General features: G+C 44.8%; 1 protein-coding gene across 1 annotated transcript; it reads left to right on the top strand.

Annotated features, from left to right (window-relative positions):
* Positions 1–17761, top strand: Rbm17 (RNA binding motif protein 17). The gene is made up of 12 exons (NM_152824.1): positions 1–115; positions 2444–2581; positions 5032–5148; positions 6405–6571; positions 7772–7869; positions 9736–9792; positions 12370–12511; positions 14109–14272; positions 15406–15479; positions 16235–16333; positions 17294–17366; positions 17472–17761. The coding sequence occupies exons 2-12, from the start codon at positions 2459–2461 to the stop codon at positions 17573–17575; spliced, it is 1218 nt and encodes a 405-aa protein (NP_690037.1). The 5' UTR covers positions 1–115; positions 2444–2458; the 3' UTR covers positions 17576–17761.
* Positions 17762–19657: the final 1896 nt, after the last annotated feature.

The following is a 19657-nucleotide window of genomic DNA, read 5'->3' as shown; positions in this document are numbered from 1 at the left end:
CGTGGAGGCTCGGCGCTGCGGCGGACTCCGGCGGTGGGCGGGCTTCCGCGCAGGGCGGCCGGGCTCCGCGCTGCCGCCGCCGTGGCCCATGGGCACAATCGTCTCGGAAGGCCGGGTGAGTGGCGCCGCGGCGGCCCTGGCAGGCGGTCTGATCCGGAACGTAGACTCGGGTGTGCGCGCCTTCACGGATGCGCTGGACGCGAGGCCGCGGCTCTAGGCCGCGCCGTGAGGGGCGCGGGGATGCGGGCGGGGCACCCCGAGCTGCCCGGGGGGTTCCCAGCCCTCCACGTTGGGCTCCTTCAGCCTGCCACGTTCCACCGGGCCACCTAGATCCCCCCTTCACCAGTCCCGATCCTCTTGACAGTGAAGAAAGTACCTTTCTCCTCTTCATGGCCCATGCCCAGACCAAGTTGTTGGGTCGCAAGACCGCAGTAACCCAGACTGCGTCGGGCCTCAGGAATGGAGAAGCCAAAACACAAACCCCAAAACTTGTTTCCTTCCAGAGCACCTGAAGTGAAGGTTGAGGCCGTTGTCTCACCGGGACAGAGAGTGTCTGTTGTAACCCCCGGCATGCTCAGGCCTGCGCTAAGGGGAGTTTTAGCGTTCATGTCCCTCCGCTAGCTTTCGAGCTTCTTCTGCTTGGACCAGTTGTGCTCTGAATGAGTGCTGCAAGCTCAGTAAGGTGCTTCTCCAGGGGTTAGATCTCTAAGAAGCTCGTTGGAAAACCCAGGCCTGGATTGATCCGAAGAACCAGATTACAAGCTGGAAAGACCTGGAAGAGGAGTTTTATTACAAGTGGAAAGGCTGCACCTATGAGGAAGAGGGAAAGCAAGAGCAGAGAAGCGCTGTAGAGTATTCTGCAGTTTAAGGCTGTGACAGAGGATGAAGAGGGACTTAGAAGGGTGATCAGTCAGACCTTCCTTTGAGAAGTCAGGAAGGGGGGACCATTGACATAAGTTCTTGTTATAATTCTGCTTGTTCTGGGAATAGGTGAGGCCTGTCTCTCTGCAACAGGTGGCTCTTTTAAATCATGGGGACACATTTATACTGGGCTGAGCTGTAAACATTTCGAGATAACAAATTTTAGTAAATATGAGTAATGGAGCCCAGGGTGGCAATATGTCTGGAATTCCAGTGCTTGGAAGGTGCAGGCAGGAGATTAAGAGTTCCGAGGACAAGCCACACGTGGAAATCACATGTGTGATTTCCTACAGGCGTCATTTTTCTCCTACCATATGGGTTCTTGTTGACCCCCTGATTTGTTATTATGTACCTCCTCCCCCCCACCACCTGTCCCCCGCATAAATTTTTCACACATCTTTCCAACAGGGAAGAGTTCCCTCTAGTAGGTCATTCTACAAGTCTTTCAGAACAGTAGAGAAATCTGCTGCGCTGTTTGCTTTAGTTACTCTGGTTAGTTTGTTTTTAACAGTCCCTGGCCAATGGTATCTTGGTAATACGGATGGGAAATGTGAACTATCAGAGATGGCATAGCTACACACGGAAGGGTATAAATGATTCGGTAAAACATCATTAAGTCCTGAGTATAAGATATGATTGTGGTGTGGATCAAGCTAACAGAGGTAGACTTTTAGACTTGTGATGGTTACTCTTGGTTAGCTACATCTGGAATCTACTAAAACCCAATGGCTGGCCACACCTGTGAGGGATTTTTATTTATTTATGGACAGGGTTTCACCTGTGAGGGATTTTATTTATTTATGGACAGGGTTTCTTTTTGTAACAGCCCTGGCCCTCCTGGGACTCATCGATGGTTCTGAGCCACCATTACAGGTGGTTGTTGGAAACTGAACTCAGGACCTCTGGAAGAGCAACCAGTACTCCTACCCACTGAGCCATCTCTTTGGCACCTGGAACTTTATAGTTAATAATGCCCCACATAGAGAGCTTCCGTCTTACTCCATTATCAGTTCTATAACTGAAGGATTTGACTCATAAGTCAGTTCACCATAGTCTTTTAGATTGAGAATTAATTCTAGGCTGGACATAGTGGCATATCCCAGCACTCAAGAGGTGTAGGAAAGAGTCACAAGTTCAAAGCCAACCTCGTCTTTGTGATAAGTTCAAGGCCAGCCTGAGCTACATGAGAGCCCTGAGGACTTTTGTTTGTTTGTTTTTTCTTTTTTAGTTTTTTGAGAGGGTTTCTCTGTATAGTTCTGACTGTCCTGGAACTCACTTTGTAGACCAGGCTGGCCTCAGAAATCCGCCTGCCTCTGCCTCCCAAGTGCTGGGTTTAAAGGCGCGTGCCACCACGCCAGGCTGAGGACTGTTTTTAAACTAGTGCCTAAGTATAGTTTTGCAGATTAGAAAGAACCCTGCATTTGTGACAGGAGGGTCCATGGTGCAGCTGTTTTAACACAGAGACATTCATAACTTGCTTCTGCTTTGCATCTTTTAATCTCTGTCCCTGCTTGTCTTTCAGCATTAAACCAAAAAGATGTCCCTATATGATGACCTGGGAGTGGAGACCAGTGACTCAAAAACTGAAGGCTGGTCCAAAAACTTCAAGCTCCTGCAGTCCCAGCTCCAGGTGAAGAAGGCGGCGCTCACTCAGGCCAAGGTAAGAACAGGCCCAGGGCAGGAGAGGGCAAGTCCGCTGAGTTCCTTTAAGCTTGCTCTTTGCCCCCTTGCTGGATACGTAGAAAAGAGTGGGTGGGCGAGGGGTGGAGAGCTGATTGCCTCTCCTGGCTCTTGGAAACAGCAGGACCATTCATGGAGTGGGAATTAAAAAAAGCCATGAGACTGGCTTTAGACTGGAGCATGCCTGAGACTGACTGCAAACTGTTTACAGATGCTGTTTTCATACCCCTAGTCCTAATAGTCTGGGACTTCTGGCCTAGGCTGGGTCCCAGCTAGTTTATTGTAAGAAGTTTGGAATTGAGCTTTGCAGAATAATCAGAGCCACCCCAACATGCATACAAACATATATACATACATGTTAAGTAAATTTTATTTGGTTGGGTTAATAATCGTGTACACTATGAAAGGCTCTGATGTTTGTGAACATACCCAGGATATATAGTTATAGGTGGGAATTGCTGTGTTGTATACCTGTTAGACTTGGCATTGTCTTGGAGACAGTGCAGCTTTTTCTTTTTCTTTGTTTCTGTTTGTTTTCAACATAAGATTTCAGTATGTGGCTTTGAACTGTCTGTGTCGACCAAGGTGGCCCCAGTTTCACAGAGGTCTGCCTGTCTCTGCCTACCAAGTGCTGGGAATATCACCCCACCCAACTATGCGTATATTTTAATGTCAGCTATTAGCAAATATCTTGAGATTGCAAATAGATTTTGTGGGGGTGGGGTTGTTGAGACAGGGTTTCTCTGTTTAGCCCTGGCTGTCCTGGAACTCACTTTGTAGACCAGGGTGGCCTCGAACTCAGAAATCTGCCTGCCTCTGCCTCTGAAGTGCTGGGATAAAAGGCGTGTGCCACCACGCCTGGCCAGCAAGTAGATTTTAATTTGTCAAAATGGACCATTACTTTAGAATTCATCTGCTAACCTTCTGACCTGAATCTTGAGGCTTCTCTATGTGGTTGATTCTTATGAGGAAGTGAAGTTGCACTGTATTGGTTCTCTTGGGCTCTTCAGTGCCTTTCTCAGAGTACTAGCCACGCTTGTAAAAATACTTGGTAGAGAAAATGTACCTGTATCTGAAAGGTGAAGGTATGGTTTCATTTGTATTTCATTTTTGAAACTACAAATTAAATTTTAAAATGAGCAAATAAGTGATTGTCATAACCCTACTGTGGGAAGTTAGGGTTTATATTGTGATTTTTTTTTTTTTTTATGATTCCTGGATGATATGTTGTTTGCTTAAAGCACCGTTAAAGTCCAGAGAGCTCAGACTTCCTGATAAGAGTGAAAGTTTGTACCCTTTAAATACTGAGAATTTAAACTTTCATGACAACCTCTAGTCCACACGGATGGCCATGGCATCTTAGCAACCTGAGAATTTGGTGTTGCTCACCAGCTTGCTGAGATATTCTTTTTTTTTTTTTTTTTTTAAGTTTTTTGTTGTTTTGTTTTTCTAGACAGTTTCTCTGTGTAGTCCTGGCTGCCCTGGAACTCACTCTGTAGACCAGGCTGGCCTCCAACTCAGATATCTGCCTGCCTCCGCCTCCCCGGTGCTGGGATTAATGGCGTGCACCACCACACCCGGCTGGGATATTCTTGTCTATAAGCTTTAACCTTAATCTGAACAGGTTTTGGATATGCGAGAACATAGAGGTATAAGTTAAGGAGACATGTAGAATAAGCAGCATTTGTAATAACAGTGTCCCAGAGAAAATGGAGATGGTATCAGAGAAGGGGGACTGCTGAAGATGGAGAAATCAGAAGTACATTTAGGAAACTGGCAGGGGTGGTGAAATGGCTCGGTGAGTGAAGGCTGATGACCTGAGTTTGATCCCTAGAACCCCATGGTGGAAGGAGAGAGACCCAGGCCTCACACAGATGTATGCTTACCCAATCATGCATGCATACATACATATTAAATAATTTTTATTTGGTTGGGGTAATCATTCTAAACGAAGTAGGGTAGAACTCACCCTCTGGAGACAGAGAGGTGGATCTTAAGGCTAGCCATAAAGTGGTCACATGCACTGTAGACTTTATAGAAAAGTAGAGGAAATCTGTGCTTTTAAAAAAGGGGAAAAGGGGGATGAAGAGGCAGCTCAGTTGGTAGAGTGTTTGCCTAGTTTTCAGGAAGTCCTCTGTTAAATCCCCTGTGCGTAAACTGGGTCTGGTGATGAACAACACTCAGCAGTATGAGGGAAGAGGTCAGGCATCCAAGTTCAGCATCAGCTATGTAGGGCACTGGAGGCTAGCCTGGGTTCTATAAGACCCTCAGAAAATAGTCAAAACACTGATTGTATTAGACTTCTACTGTTTAAGGCTCATTTTATCATAGCCAAAAATTTGTTACAGAGACCAGAAAAGGTGACTTTGTTGCAAGTAGCATGAATTTTAATTTGAAAGTTTGGTGTGTTTTTCTTGTTTCTGATGTCAGAGCCAAAGGACCAAGCAAAGTACAGTGCTTGCTCCGGTCATCGACCTAAAGCGAGGCGGCTCCTCAGATGACCGGCAGATTGCAGACACACCACCTCACGTGGCAGCTGGGCTGAAGGTAAGCCTGCCTGCACCCACTGTTTTTCTCTATTCTGCAAGGATGTTGCTCTTTTTATAAGACTTACCTCATTTTTATTTGTGCATGTGTGTGTGTATGTGTGTGTACACATGGAGGCTGGCGATAGGCATTTGTGAACCCTGTGTGGGTGCTGAGAGTCAGCCTCCCAACTGTCCTCGGATGGAGCAGTGAGCACTGTTAACCTCTGAGCAGCCCCAGCCCCACACAAGGTCTCTTCAGTAGTATTTATTGTTTTCAACCCAAGGCTTACTTAATCACCATCAAAACCTTTGTTACCTAATATAGTTGATTATGGAAATGTCAGGAGGGAAAGGTGGGTAAAAAAGGAAAGCTTGTCCTTTCAATCGTACATACCCCCGGGCATTATAAAATTATACAATGTTAGAATATCTTTCTGTAACTTCTCTGCCTTCTGCTCTCTAATTTGTTTTTACTGACTGTCTATCCATCATGGTGAAAACTATAAAACTACGTGGTCGTGTAAACATTTTTCTGTTTGTGAGTGCTTGGCCTGCATGCTTCCGTGCACCACACGTGTGCCTGTTGCCTGTGCGGTGCATCCCTAGGATAGAGGTGGGACAGTGAAACCTGAGTCCTAGAAAAGCACTCAGTGCACTTAATTATTGATGTGTGTCTCCAGCTCCTGTATGGTCATCTTAATGGTTTCAGTGGATTGCCTCCAGTGGATTACCTGTAACTTAATCCTTCTAACGTACACTACAAGGTTATTTCTAATTGTATGTTAACAGTATTGGAACTATTTTAGAGGAAAGCATTAAAAGTAAAAAGTGGGCATAGTGCTGCATGTCATTGATAGGACCGGCTCCAGGGACGCAGAAGGCTGGGAGGTGTTCAAGTCATCCTTGGCTGTGTGTCTAGTGTGTGGCTCTGTGAGACACTGTCTGGAGGGAGCAAGGAAAGTCTGGGAAATGATAATCCACTTTCACATGTATGTTTGTACAGATGCCATTCAGATGACGAGTGTGACTGTTTAAGCCTCATTTAAGAGATGCTATGTTTGTCAGTGCTTTTCTGTAAATAAGCTTTGGCTTAACTGCCAGGTTGTGCTGCCATCTGCTGAGGGGAGGCCTCCTGGGCACTTGTTGACTCACCAGGAAACAGAGGATCCTTAGATAATCTGGAAGGCCTCTCTTGCCTCATCCTGTGACCTTGGCTTCTGTGAGAAACCTGCAGGATGTGACATGGCACTCACTTAGGGCTTTTTACTTCCTCAGGACCCTGTGCCCAGTGGGTTTTCTGCAGGGGAAGTTCTGATCCCCTTAGCTGATGAATATGACCCTATGTTCCCCAATGACTATGAGAAAGTGGTGAAGCGCCAGAGAGAAGAGCGGCAGAGGCAGCGGGAGCTGGAAAGACAGAAGGAAATAGAGGAAAGAGAAAAGTAAGTTTCCTTTTGATTTGGGAGCAAATGTCTTCTGTCAATGTGTGTTACAGTGAGTGAATTTTATTGTTGTCTCTAGGCCTGAGGTTATGGTTTCAGTCAACAAGGGTTTACCCACATTGATGGCACACTTGAGAAAATTTATTTATAGACTCAGAAAACCTAAAGTATAGACTTTGCATGAATTAGAAAAATAACTTTGAAAACCCACTGGTATCCAGGTGTGGTGGTGCATGCCTGTAATCCCACCCATGTAGTGTTCAAGGCCAGCCCTGTTTCAGAATCAAAACAGCAGACTCCATTGTTGCCATTTTTCCCTGGTTTGTGACTGCTAGAACCACATTTAGAGTATTTCAATGCTATTCCTTTACTGTATTTTGGTTTTGGTTTTTTTGACACAAGGCTTCTCTGTGTAGCTCTGGCTGTCCTGGAAATCACTCTGTAGACCTGCCTCGCCTCAAACTCAAGAACTCTACCTTCCTCTGTCTCCCGGGTGCTGGGGTTAAAGGCTTGGGCCACTATACCTGGCTTCCTTTCCTACTTTTGAGCCAGGTGAAATTACATGTATTTTTTTTTAATTTACTTATAATGTACTTATATAATACTTATAATTTAAAATTATAGGTAATGGGATTATTTCTTAATTTTATTATTTAATTTAATTTATTCTCTCATATATTAAATCCTGACTGTAGTTTTTTTCTCCCTCTCCCCTCCCAGCTCCTGAAATCATATGCCATATTATCCAAAGTTAGATGTCAAAATTTTTTCCCTATGAATTATGCCCATGTATCCATTAAAGTTGTTCATTTTTTTTCTTTTAAATTTTTCTATTGAATCCATTCCCAGAATACATATAAGAATTAACTATTTAAGCCAGGAGTGGTGGCGCACGCCTTTAATCCCAGCACTCGGGAGGCAAAGGCAGGCAGATTTCTGAGTTCGAGGCCAGCCTAGTCTACAAAGTGAGTTCCAGAGCAGCCAGGGCTACACAGAGAAACCCTGTCTCGAAACCCTCCCCCCTCAAAAAAAAAAAAAGAATTAATTATATTCAGTGAACATTTTTCTTTCTTTCTCTTTGGGTTTTTTGTTTGTTTCTTCGTCTTGTTTTGCCAAGAGGAAGTCATAATGACAGTTAAGCTTTATTTGGGCTCTGTCCTAATGTATCAGGGATGGCCATTTGTTACTTTGTCATTACAGGAGGCGTAAAGACAGACACGAAGCCAGTGGGTTTTCAAGACGACCAGACCCTGATTCTGATGAGGATGAAGATTATGAGCGAGAGCGGAGGAAAAGAAGTAAGGCGTGAGCGTGGACAAGCTCGCCCTAGACTCAGCACTGTCCCGGCTTTGCTTTCCCTTTCCCGTGAACATGGTGTATTTCACATTGGTTTGAGTAATTGGGGGGCTGGGCCAGTGCCCTAGATTCTCACCAGTCCACATTCCGTAGCAGCTTTGCTTTATGCTGTTTAATATCTTCTCTACTGTGAACTTTACTAACATGGCGAAACACCTGCTTTGAAACAGCATTAGGTCTACTTCTGCGCTTCTCCTTAATTGAGGCCTGGTCATCTTTTGCCTCTTCTCCAACCCAGAGCATTTCTGGCCAGCCCTGGATGTAGGAGGAGACCCCACATCCGGGGCACATTTGCTGATGACTCCGCTGCATCCGAGCATCCACGGAGCCTCTTTCATGTTCACCTGCTGCCTAAGCAGGGCGATCAGAGTCCGCGGCACTGGGGCTGTGAACCATCCCGTCTTACTATGCTAAATCTATAGCTTGGGTTCTCCTCAGTGGGCACAGTGGTGTGTGCCTGTAGTCCTGGCACTTTAATAGAAACAGGAGCACAAGCTCAAGGCCGGTCTGCATGAACAAAACAGAAAATAACGTTTTAAATGTCTGTTACAAATATGTCTTAAGAAGTGAAATGTCAGCCTCCTTTCTTTAGGGTTATATTTCTAGTTAATGTGCACCACCTGCTCTGTTCATCACCACCCGCTCTGTTCATCATCACCCGCTCTGTTCATCATAGTGCATCTCTACTGGCCTTCATTTCTTTTGTGAAACCTTTTAGGCTGATTGATACAGCATGGTTTTATAACCAATTTCAATTGGTCTTACTATTCCACTGATTAAAGTCACAATACATCTGGGTGAGACGCTTGACACAGGGTCTCCTTCTGGTGCTGGAAGTGACAGCTCTCGGTGACCTCCCAGATTGCTAATGCTAGAGGTATGGCCAGGACACTGTGTATTTTGGGATTCATGTAATGAAGAGTTCCTTACAGTCTGTTCATGATATCCTAGTTGTCATGTCTTTCAGTTTGTGTTCATGTTATCTGACCAGCAGACATGGGCAGGAATGGTGGCACTGCCTAACGTGTTCCTAAGAGCTAGGACTCATACTCCCCAGAGGCGTCCCTGATCCAGCTGTGCTTGCTGGGGCATTGTCCCTGATCCAGCTGTGCTTGCTGGGGCATTGTCCCTGTTCCAGCTGTGCTTGCTGGGGCATTGTCCCTGATCCAGCTGTGCTTGCTGGGGCATTGTCCCTGTTCCAGCTGTGCTTGCTGGGGCATTGTCCCTGATCCAGCTGTGCTTGCTGGGGCATTGTCCCTGATCCAGCTGTGCTTGCTGGGGCATTGTCCCTGATCCAGCTGTGCTTGCTGGGGCATTGTCCCTGATCCAGCTGTGCTTGCTGGGGCATTGTCCCTGATCCAGCTGTGCTTGCTGGGGCATTGTCCCTGATCCAGCTGTGCTTGCTGGGGCATTGTCCCTGTTCCAGCTGTGCTTGCTGGGGCATTGTCCCTGTTCCAGCTGTGCTTGCTGGGGCATTGTCCCTGTTCCAGCTGTGCTTGCTGGGGCATTGTCCCTGATCCAGCTGTGCTTGCTGGGGCATTGTCCCTGATCCAGCTGTGCTTGCTGGGGCATTGTCCCTGATCCAGCTGTGCTTGCTGGGGCATTGTCCCTGATCCAGCTGTGCTTGCTGGGGCATTGGCTTTGGTATCACAGGGAACTGGATTTATTCCACTTCTTCAGATTCATCTCTGTTTGCTCAATTGGAAACAGGAAGCTGTAATTACTTACTACACAAGTGCCAAATTGGTATGCTAATTTGGCTTATTCCTTAAAATATACTGCTAATCACAATCCTTGTGTCTTCACAGGTATGGGAGGAGCTGCCATCGCCCCACCGACGTCTCTTGTAGAGAAAGACAAAGAGTGTATGTGCCTCGCTTTCTTTTATTACCTATTCTCACACAGGTATTTGTGGACAGTGAAGATCCTAAGCTTGACTCTCTTGTGTCCTGAGTTTAGAGCAGAATAGCCTGGTTTTCATCCCTGAAGTCACAGTGGCCTTGCTTCCTGCTATACCTGGGATGCTTTGACAGGGTTTCTCTGTATAGCTCTGGCTGTCCTGGAGCTCACTTTGTAGACCAGGCTGGCCTCGAACTCAGAAATCTGCCTGCCTCTGCCTCCTGAGTGCTGGGATTAAAGGAGTGCGCCACCACGCCCGGCTTCACTTGGGACTTTTTAATACCAGACTCAGAAATACAGAGTTGGTTTGGGTTTTTTTGTTGTTCTTGGGTTTTATTTTTGTTCTTGTTCTTTTGGTTTGTTTTTGTTTTTGTTTTTCCTTTGCAGGGTAAGGTTCAAGACAGGGTTTCTCTGTATAGCCTTGTCTGTCCTGGAACTTAGTTTGTACACCAGACTGGTGTTGAACTTAGAGATCTCCCTGCCTCTGCCTCCTGGTTGCTGAGATTAAGTGCCCAGCCTGAAGTGGAGATTTTTATACAAGAAGATAACTTCATTTTTATTGTTATTTCCATCAAGGTTTCATGTTTGCAATAGGTTCATTTGAAGTAAATTAGAGCAATAATAAATAGTAGCTAACGCCCCTTGACTAGCATGAAGGACAGCAGCAGGAAGTGTTCAAATTCAGGGGTAGCCTGTGCTCTATAGTGATGTTCCAGGCTAGCTTATGCTCGATGAATATATGCAGGCAATACACTCATGCACATAAAACAAAAATAAAGTAATTGAAACAAAACTAAAAGCCATCAATAATCTTTTGAAAATATTTATTATTTATTTTAATTTTGTGTGCATGAGTGGTTTTGCCCATAGCAGATTTTGTAACTGAGATTGAGAGTGTGACTGAGCAGCATTCGTCTACTTATAAACATGACCACCCACTGTCAGGTCTCCTGGAGCTCCTCTAAAACTCAGAAGTTACGGTTGGGCTTTGCCCCATGTTTTGTACGGAGCTGTGCCTAAACTTATAAAAATAAATGGCTGGGCCTGCAGAGATAGCTCAGCAGTTAAGAGCACTCGCTACTCTTCCAGAAGACCCCGGTTCAATTCCTAGCACTCACAGAGTGGATGACAGCCATCTGTTGACTCCAGTTCTAGGGAATCTGTCACCTTCCTCTGTCCTTCATGGGCACCACACACGCATGCACACGGTACATAGGTATACATGCAGCAGAAACACTCATATACCTAAAACAAAAATAAATAAAAGTAAAGCCTGTCTTAGGGTTTCTATTCCTGCACAAAACATCATGACCAAGAAACAAGTTGGGGAGGAAAGGGTTTATTTAGATTACACTTCCATACTGCTGCTCATCACCAAGGAAGTCAGGTCTGGAACTCACACAGGGCAGGATATAGGAGCTGATGCAGAGGCCATGGAGGGATGTTACGTACTGGCTTGCTTCCTCTGGCTTGCTCAGCCTGCTTACTTATAGAACCCAGGACTAGCAGCCCAGGGATGGCACCACCACAATGGGCCTCCCACCCTTGACCACTGATTGAGAAAATGCCTTACAGCTGGATCTCATGGAGGCATTTCCTCGAGGGAGGCTCCTTTCTCTGTGATAACACTAGCTTGTGTCAAGTTGACACACAAAACCAGCCAGTACAGAGTCATCAATAATCTTTTGAAGATATTTATTTTATTGTAATTTTATGTGTATGAGTGTTTTGCCTGCATTGTGCCTGGTACCTGTGGAGGTTAGAATAGAGCATTGTATCTCCTGGAGCAGGATTTATGTAGGTTATGAGCCACTGTGTGGTGCTGGGAACTGAACCTGGTCAGTATGATAGCCAGTGTATGATATGATATACACTGTATGATAGCCAGTGCTCTTAACCATTGAACCACTATTTCAGCCCCAATATTCTTTAATATGCATTATACTATTATGTTTTAAAGGAAGATAATTTAAGAATATGATTAAATATATATTGTACAAACAAAACACCTGACAAACAATAAACCAGTTTCTGCCGACAGGGCCCATGTATCTGATGTCTTGACAGCTTCCTGTTGATGCTAATGCACAAGTGGGTAATACGGTCCTTATGGTCCTGACTTTAAAGATGGGTTTTAATTGTCATTGCGGCTAGCTAAAATAGTGTCTAGAGCAACGCTTATGCTATGGGGCTCTTGAGAGTTGTTACACTGCATCTCCTTGGAGCACACAGAGATCTTACAGTCTAGAAAGAGATGTCCTTTAAGTAAGGGCTTGAACAGGTGAGCAGCATTTCAGAAAGATGTGAAAAAGGACACTTGGGAGCATATGCCCAGTAGAACGGAGAATCCCCTTCCACTTCTGGTTTTGAAAACGCTACACAGATCCTGTAAACCAAAACTATGAGATAGGGACGCTGTTCTCTAGGAAAGAAAGAACATAACAGAAAGGTAGGTTATGTCATTCACGGTTGAGAGTGGAAGCCAGTGAACCTTCTGGGGTTTTCGCAGAGCTGAGTGAGCCTGCTTTGCTTTTCTTCAACAGTACCCCGCGATTTTCCTTATGAAGAGGACTCAAGACCGAGATCACAGTCTTCCAAAGCTGCTATTCCTCCCCCCGTGTATGAGGAGCCGGACAGACCAAGATCTCCAACAGGCCCCAGCAACTCCTTCCTTGCTAACATGGGGTGAGTGCTAAGTGTCCTGTCTAGCCGAGAGAATGTTGAAGTGCCTTAAGACTCTGAGGTTGGGGGTGTGGCTCAGTCCTGCAGTCACAGCACCCTGAAGATGGGGGCAGAAGGAGTCTTGAGTTTTAGGCTAGCCTGTGAAGTGTTTGCTGATTTTTTTCAATAGGTGGAACTCTTTTGAAAATGAATCCACTTGGATTTCTAGAGCAATACTTGTTTGGTCATATGTTGCTCTATAAAGGATTAGTGTTTCATACCATGCTGAGTGTTTTCCAAAACAGTGAGGGTTTGTACAAAGCAGCCTTCTATATAAGTCAGGGATAATCTAAACACATTGTGCTCCGCAGGAGAAGTTTCTGTTGATGATATCATTTCTCATAATATGCAGATAAAGTTGCTCTAGGAATTGGAGATGCTTCATGTTCTCTCCAAAGGATGAGGGGCACTGGGTTTTCCTGAGGAAATGGGTTGTTTGCCTTAGACTGTGCTTTTACACCTTTGCTTCTAAGAAACTGTAGGCTGGAGATGGGCTCAGTGGTGGAAGGTTTGCTGCTGTGCACTGGCCCTTGCTCGGATGCTGCGCTCTGTGCCTAACCACTCCCCCGGACAGACAACACCTCTGTCAGTCTAACTATAGTATTTGTCATAGTGTGGTGAAAAAAAATCAAATTTAAGATTGACATTTGAATGAGACTAGTGGATTTGATTATCTATCTATCTATCTATTTATTTATTTTTGTCTCCTTATAGCGCAGGTTGGCCTCAAACTGACTATTCTTTGACCACCTGCCTCAGTCTCTGGAGTAACGATGTTAGGATTGCAGGAGTGCGGTGCCACTATATTTCATTTCTGTTCTGATGCTGTGAAAGACTGCTCAGGTGGCATCGCCCTATTTTTTTTGTTCCGTGCTGTTAAACAGAGTGCTGCTTGTAGTCTAGGTTCTGAGAACCCTCAGGAGGTACTAAAGAAAGCTGGAGTAGACAGCTGGACTCATGAGCAGCAGGAGGACTTTTCAAATAATGGGAGTTCTTTCTTCAGTCACACTGTCTCAGCAGCTGCTAATGGAGACTGCATCTGTTGGTGTGGTTCCAGCACACTGTCTTAGAGGACAGTGCCCGGTCATTGACCGCGCTGCACTGGAGGGGAAGAGGGCAGGGAAAGCTTCTGGGTCTAGTCCTTCCTGCTCACCATAAAAATTGTCGCTTTGTTTGGTTTTCATTTAAACAGGAATTGGATTTTTAACTTGTACTTAAGAAAGCTCCAATACAGAATAGTTTAGCCTTTGTAGGAGTTTCCTTTGCCCTGAAATAGTTTGTTCAAAAGGATCTCTGAAAGGAACTGCAGAATATAAGTAGGTGCAGGTCTAGTGGGAGCTGAGCTTGGGTGCAAAGCCGAGTCGACGGGGACACCCTTGAGACCTTTGACACCGGGAGTAAATTGCTGCCCTCTTGAAAGCAGCAGACCAAGAATCTAATTCTATTAGTGCTCTTAACACGGGAAAAGGTTTTTCAAATGCTTTCTTTGTGGCCAGAGTGTGTCCAGTGTGTTCTGGTATCAGTGGCGTTAGCTCTAAGGATCCTCTTCCTTCCCTCACAGTGGCACAGTGGCTCATAAGATTATGCAGAAGTATGGCTTCCGGGAAGGTCAGGGACTGGGGAAACACGAGCAAGGGCTGAGTACTGCATTGTCTGTGGAGAAGACCAGCAAGCGTGGCGGCAAGATCATTGTGGGGGATGCGACAGAGAAGGGCGAGGCTCAGGGTAAGTTCACAGAGCGTGTGGGTCCTTCATTCCAGAGGGATGGTGCATCCTCCTCGGGGAGCAGTGACTGCTCCTGCTGCTGTGACATGCTTTCCACTTCTGTATTATGAAACCAAGAAGTCTCAGACTTGTCTTTATGTTTCAGAACCAAGGCAGACATGAAATATGTTTGTGGGAGCAAAATTTCCCAGCTGCTTTGATTAGGCAAAGTATCTTTAGAGCTTGATATAATGCTTAAAGATTGTGTTTGCTTTCTCCGCGCCTTCCCTGGGTCTCAGGCTTTTTTCCTTTCAGTATAGATGTGGTTCTGGTTTACTTCTGGTAACAAGTCCACTGACAATCCTGTTGGTGCACAGCCTCAGCCGCAGCCAGTCGCCTCACTGCTAGCTGCTAGTTAAAAACAGACTTATCTCAGTTTACAGTAGGATCTAAAGTCAGTGTAGCTAGTAACTAGATAATTGTCTTTGCCAGCAACCTTAAACTGGTATTCCAAGACAAAGATTATCAGTAAATATTATAAACTGTGCTCTGCCAGCCCTTCAGGAAGTGAAATGAGCAAAAGATGGTGGGTAAAAGCTAGAAACTTTCAGATAATACTATAAATGCATATAGCAAAGAGGAGCATGCTTTTACGGCAGGGCCTGGTGCATAGATGACTCTAGGACACAGTGATGAAGTTGGCATGTGATTGAATTAGTCTTGGGCTGGGACTCAGTAACACTTCCTGTTCCCTCAGTTCCATTTCCTGTTGCTGTGGTAAAATAACCTGACAAAAGCAACTATGAGAGGAAGTGTTTATTTGGCTCGATCCAAATCCAGGTTACAATCTGTTACTAAGGGGCAGTCGAGGCACCAGGAACATGAAGCAGCTAGTCACGTAGCATGTAGTTGGGAGCAGAGAGTGATGAGTGAATGCATACTAACTAGTCCTTGGTTTCCTTTTCCCATCCTTGTTTGGTCTGGGCCCCCAAACTTCAGGGTTCCTCCCATTTCAGTAAATATAACTAAGATACTGTCTCACAGGCATTCTCACAGACCTTTCTAGACCTCTAGATTTAATTATGTCTAGATTTTACATGTCTAGATTAGGAAAATTAAAACTAACGATCATAGTGTCTCATGTTTTGATACAGATGCATCCAAGAAGTCGGATTCAAATCCATTAACTGAAATTCTTAAGTGCCCTACTAAAGTGGTCTTGCTGAGGGTAAGAAGTAAAAGAAACTTGTCCTTGCTCCTATGTCACCCGTCTACCTGTCTTTACAGGCTTTCACAAAGTCCCACTGGTAGCCTATAAAATACTGAGAATATGGGCTGGAGCAATGGCTCAGTGGGAAGAGCATGCGATGCTCTTCCAGAGGACCCGAGTTTGTTTCCCAGCAACCACATGATGGTCCACAGCTGTCCATAACTCCAGTTCCCGGGGATCTACCCTCTTCTGGCCTCTTGAGGGCACCAGGCACTCAAATGGTACACAGACATACATTCAAGCAAAACGCCCATACATTTTTTTTAAAAAATACATTTTTGAAAAGATTGTTGAAAATGATACTTTTACAAATAATACCTTTGGGTAGATCCTTACAGATGGGTTTTAGGTTATCCTCTCAGTAAAATGTTACATGAGACTGCAGCGACTAATTAGTTAAAATGGTTAGACAATTCTGAAACATCCTCTTTGGTACACAGATACTGTTATAACACTTTTCAGAGCTTGCTCTCTGTTTGCAGAAATGCCAGCTCTAGTACCTTAGAGGCAGAATTTTCCATTCTGTCTTTTGGGATTAGAACATATCCCACATCTAGGATGGGACTCAGTGTTGGAGCACTTCCCAGTGTGTGCAAAGTTCTAGTTCTGGCTGAGTAGAGGGGAGAGAACATTTGCCTTTATGAAAGAAAGTGTTATTTCTGAAAGCTGCAGACATTTGTAAATTACGCCTGTGTTTGCTTCTCTGTATATAGAACATGGTTGGTGCAGGAGAGGTCGATGAAGACTTGGAAGTTGAAACCAAGGAAGAATGTGAAAAATATGGCAAAGTTGGGAAATGTGTGATATTTGAGGTACGGAGATTTTTCTCTTGCAATTGGTGGATTATAAGTCCCCCTCTACAAGTGGCGTTGATCTAGTAACATTGTCTCCCTATAAAAGCCAACACATTTCACTTAGACTGGGTGATTTGTGTTTGTTCTGCTTGTAGGACAAGGTCTCCTTTGTAGGCAGGCTGACCTTGAGCTCACGGAGATTTCCTGTCTCTGCCTCCTAAGTGCCAGGACTAAAGGCATCATCACTACTCCCAGCTGTCTGGTAGTGTTAAATGTAAAAACAAAAGTAGAGTTTATTTAGTAGTATAATGGAAACATTTTACATTTGCAAGTATTTCATGCCTCTCATGGAGCCCATTCTGTACTGAGAACATTTAAGACACCAAAAACGTGTTGCATTTTCAAGGATATGTTCAGATGAAGAGACAGCACATAACAACCAGGAAATACAAAATTAGTAGACCTAGGAGTATTGGCACTGAGATCTTGAGAATGCTGTCAGCCGAAACAAATGAAGAAGGCCTTATTACTGTCACATGTGAGCCAGGCTTTGAATAGAGTGTGGGGGGGGTGGCAGAGGAAGGGGCTTTGGGCTGGGTGAGGACTCCTGGGAACTAGCTGGACTCATGCTTACATACATGCCATGAAGCCATATTGTAGAAAGCTTGGACCTCTAAACAAAGCTAGTGAAAATGTAGACCTGTGAGGACAGCTGTGTAGCTGTTGCTGCTGCTGCTTCACCCTGTGTCTGCTGACTGTATAACACTCGATTACAGACTGCATTACTTAGCTTTAGGTATGTGGTCTCAGCCCCCTAACACAGAACCTCAAAAACACAGTTTATGATATGAGCAGTTTATTTCCTTGATGGCTGACCGCTTTTGTCGAGTATGTGTACACGAATATACATATATGTTAATAATTGAAATTAGAGTGTGTGCACAAACAACTTTATTCCTACATTCCTTTCCATTCTAGATTCCTGGTGCCCCTGATGATGAAGCAGTACGGATATTTTTAGAATTTGAGAGAGTCGAATCAGCAATTAAAGGTTTGTTGTACTATTAAAGAATTTAGCAAATATTAAAGTTACTATTTGTCTCCATGTCTTTCAAGATCCCTGTATTAACTGACCGTTGTTTTGTTTGCCTTTCAGCTGTGGTGGATCTGAATGGGAGGTATTTTGGTGGACGGGTGGTAAAAGCATGTTTCTACAATTTGGATAAATTCAGGGTCTTGGATCTAGCAGAGCAAGTTTGATTGTAACTTAAAGTCACCTCCTTGATCCTTACATGAGCTACAGACTGAACAATGACACAGGCATGGCTGTTGTGTCCATGGCTGGTGGACACTGAAACTCTTGGATGGACTTCTAAAATATATGTTGATGGATCCCTTTTTTATTTTGTGTTTTTTTTAATATAGTATAAAAATCCTTTAAAAATCTGTGTGCTCTCTGGTTGTTTCTCTCCACTGCTTCTGTTGATTGTTTCTGCTGGGATTTGTGCCACGCCACAGGTCGGGCACTACAAGGTCTAGTTAGAAGGCGTGCGTGTTCAGTCCTCCTTTCCTCCTTCCTGAGAAAGCCTTCACATTACGGAGCTGTAGCTGCATGCGTCGTGATACGAAGTCATCTTGGCTTCTGCCTGAGGTGAAGACGCTTGCTTTCTCTAGTAGAGAAGGCTCGCACACGACTGGGCGGGAAAACCTCTTAGCGTGAATTGTGATTGAGGAGGCAGGAGCCCAAGTGACCTGGCTTGAGCTGTTTGCGGTTTAAGCCAGACTACAGGGTTTGCTATGGGATTATGAAATATATGGGTATGGAAATCATTCTAGAATGGATTAAAAACATCAGTTAGCTCAAACCCAGAAGGTGCTTATAAGCGTGTACACCAGCTACTTTGGGAATATACCAACACAATCTGAAACTTGGTGCACACACAAATGAATGGAAGAATGCATACAAAGACATGAATAAAACCTAAGATGAGTTTTATGATCAAAGTACATATTGTGTGAGTTTCGGTTAAATAATAAAGGTGGAAGAATTCTGTACTTGGGACCTTTTGTAATTGGGATAATCAAAAGCAGCTGTGAAGTTTATTGACAGCTTTCTTTACCTATGGATTCAGGCATGAATATTACTACAAATAGCCCTGTGGGCTTCCAGCTGCTGAATGATGGCTGGTTCTGTGTCGTCTCTAATGCATGGAAGGTGCAAGCTGCCATCTTGAGTGCTTGCCTTATGCCTTATGATACTGATTCTTTGTACTAAGTCGCTTTCCTGGCATTCTCAGCAGCAGCAACTAGAGGATGCCGATGGCACCACAGATTCCTTTATTAGTACAACACAATTCATGATCTTTCCCCTAGTCTCTGTATAAATCATCGCTAACTGTATTATTGATAACTAATTGTATATAACTACATTCTTGTGTGGATTTTTGCTTACTGGATGCTTGGTTTTGCCGTTTTTAAGACAGGTTCTTAGGTACATGAATCCTGGGTGGTCTTGAGCTCATTTTGTAGCTGAAAATGATGTTGAGTTCCTAGACCCTCAGCTTCCAAGTACCAGGATTACAGTTGGGCTCTGCTATACTCAGCAGGTGGCGTTGGGATGACTTTCTGACTGGAATGATTGGCAGGACAGTCTAACCGGTAAGGTCTAGTGCGATGTAAGGTTCACTGTGACTCAAATGTTTAGTTTACAGTGGAGGGCAGGCGCATTCACTGCTCCAGCCAGGGCTTTGAGGTGAGAAGGGGGTTTATACAAGTGGTTTCTCCCTTGTACCACGTGGGTACCAAGAACCAAACTCAGGCTCCGGACAAGTGCCCTCACTCAACGGGCATCTCACTGGCCCAGACATTTGTTCTCCATCTCCTGTTTGTAATGTTTTGAAAACCCTTCCTGAGTTCAGGGCATTTCTTTAACTCCCCCTCCCTAAGAGAGAGTCCATTAGGTTTGGACTTTAGCTGAGAAAGGCACCAAGGAGTCTTCCCTTGATTTGACAAGAGGAAGTGATTGGCAGCTAGAATTTCAAATGACAAATCCTGAAATAAGCAGATGAGATTGACAATCTGAAAATCTGGTGACCCCAGTTACTTGGTAAAACATTTAGCCAACGTGGTGGCACACCCCTTTAATCCCAGCACTCGGGAGGCAGAGGCAGGCGGATTTCTGAGCCTGGTCTACAAAGTGAGTTCCAGGACAGCCAGTGCCATACAGAGAAACTCTGTCTCAAAAAACAACAACAAAAACATTTAGCTGGGGCTGGTGAGATGGCTCAGTGGGTAAGAGCACCCGACTACTCTTCCAAAGGTCCGGAGTTCAAATCCCAGCAA

This window comes from Mus musculus, chromosome 2 (assembly GCF_000001635.26).
Source record: "Mus musculus strain C57BL/6J chromosome 2, GRCm38.p6 C57BL/6J".
NCBI lineage: Eukaryota > Metazoa > Chordata > Mammalia > Rodentia > Muridae > Mus > Mus musculus.
This window is presented reverse-complemented; position numbering and strand designations above follow the sequence as displayed.

What these genes read in the sequence shown, in the direction of transcription:
- Rbm17 (NM_152824.1), top strand. Translation starts at nt 2,459, where the DNA reads ATGTCCCTATATGATGACCTGGGAGTGGAGACCAGTGACTCAAAAACT. An exon ending in GAAATAGAGGAAAGAGAAAA is followed by an intron (nt 6,572 to 7,771) that starts GTAAGTTTCCTT and finishes TTGTCATTACAG; the next exon opens with GAGGCGTAAAGACAGACACG. An exon ending in GGAAATGTGTGATATTTGAG is followed by an intron (nt 16,334 to 17,293) that starts GTACGGAGATTT and finishes TTTCCATTCTAG; the next exon opens with ATTCCTGGTGCCCCTGATGA.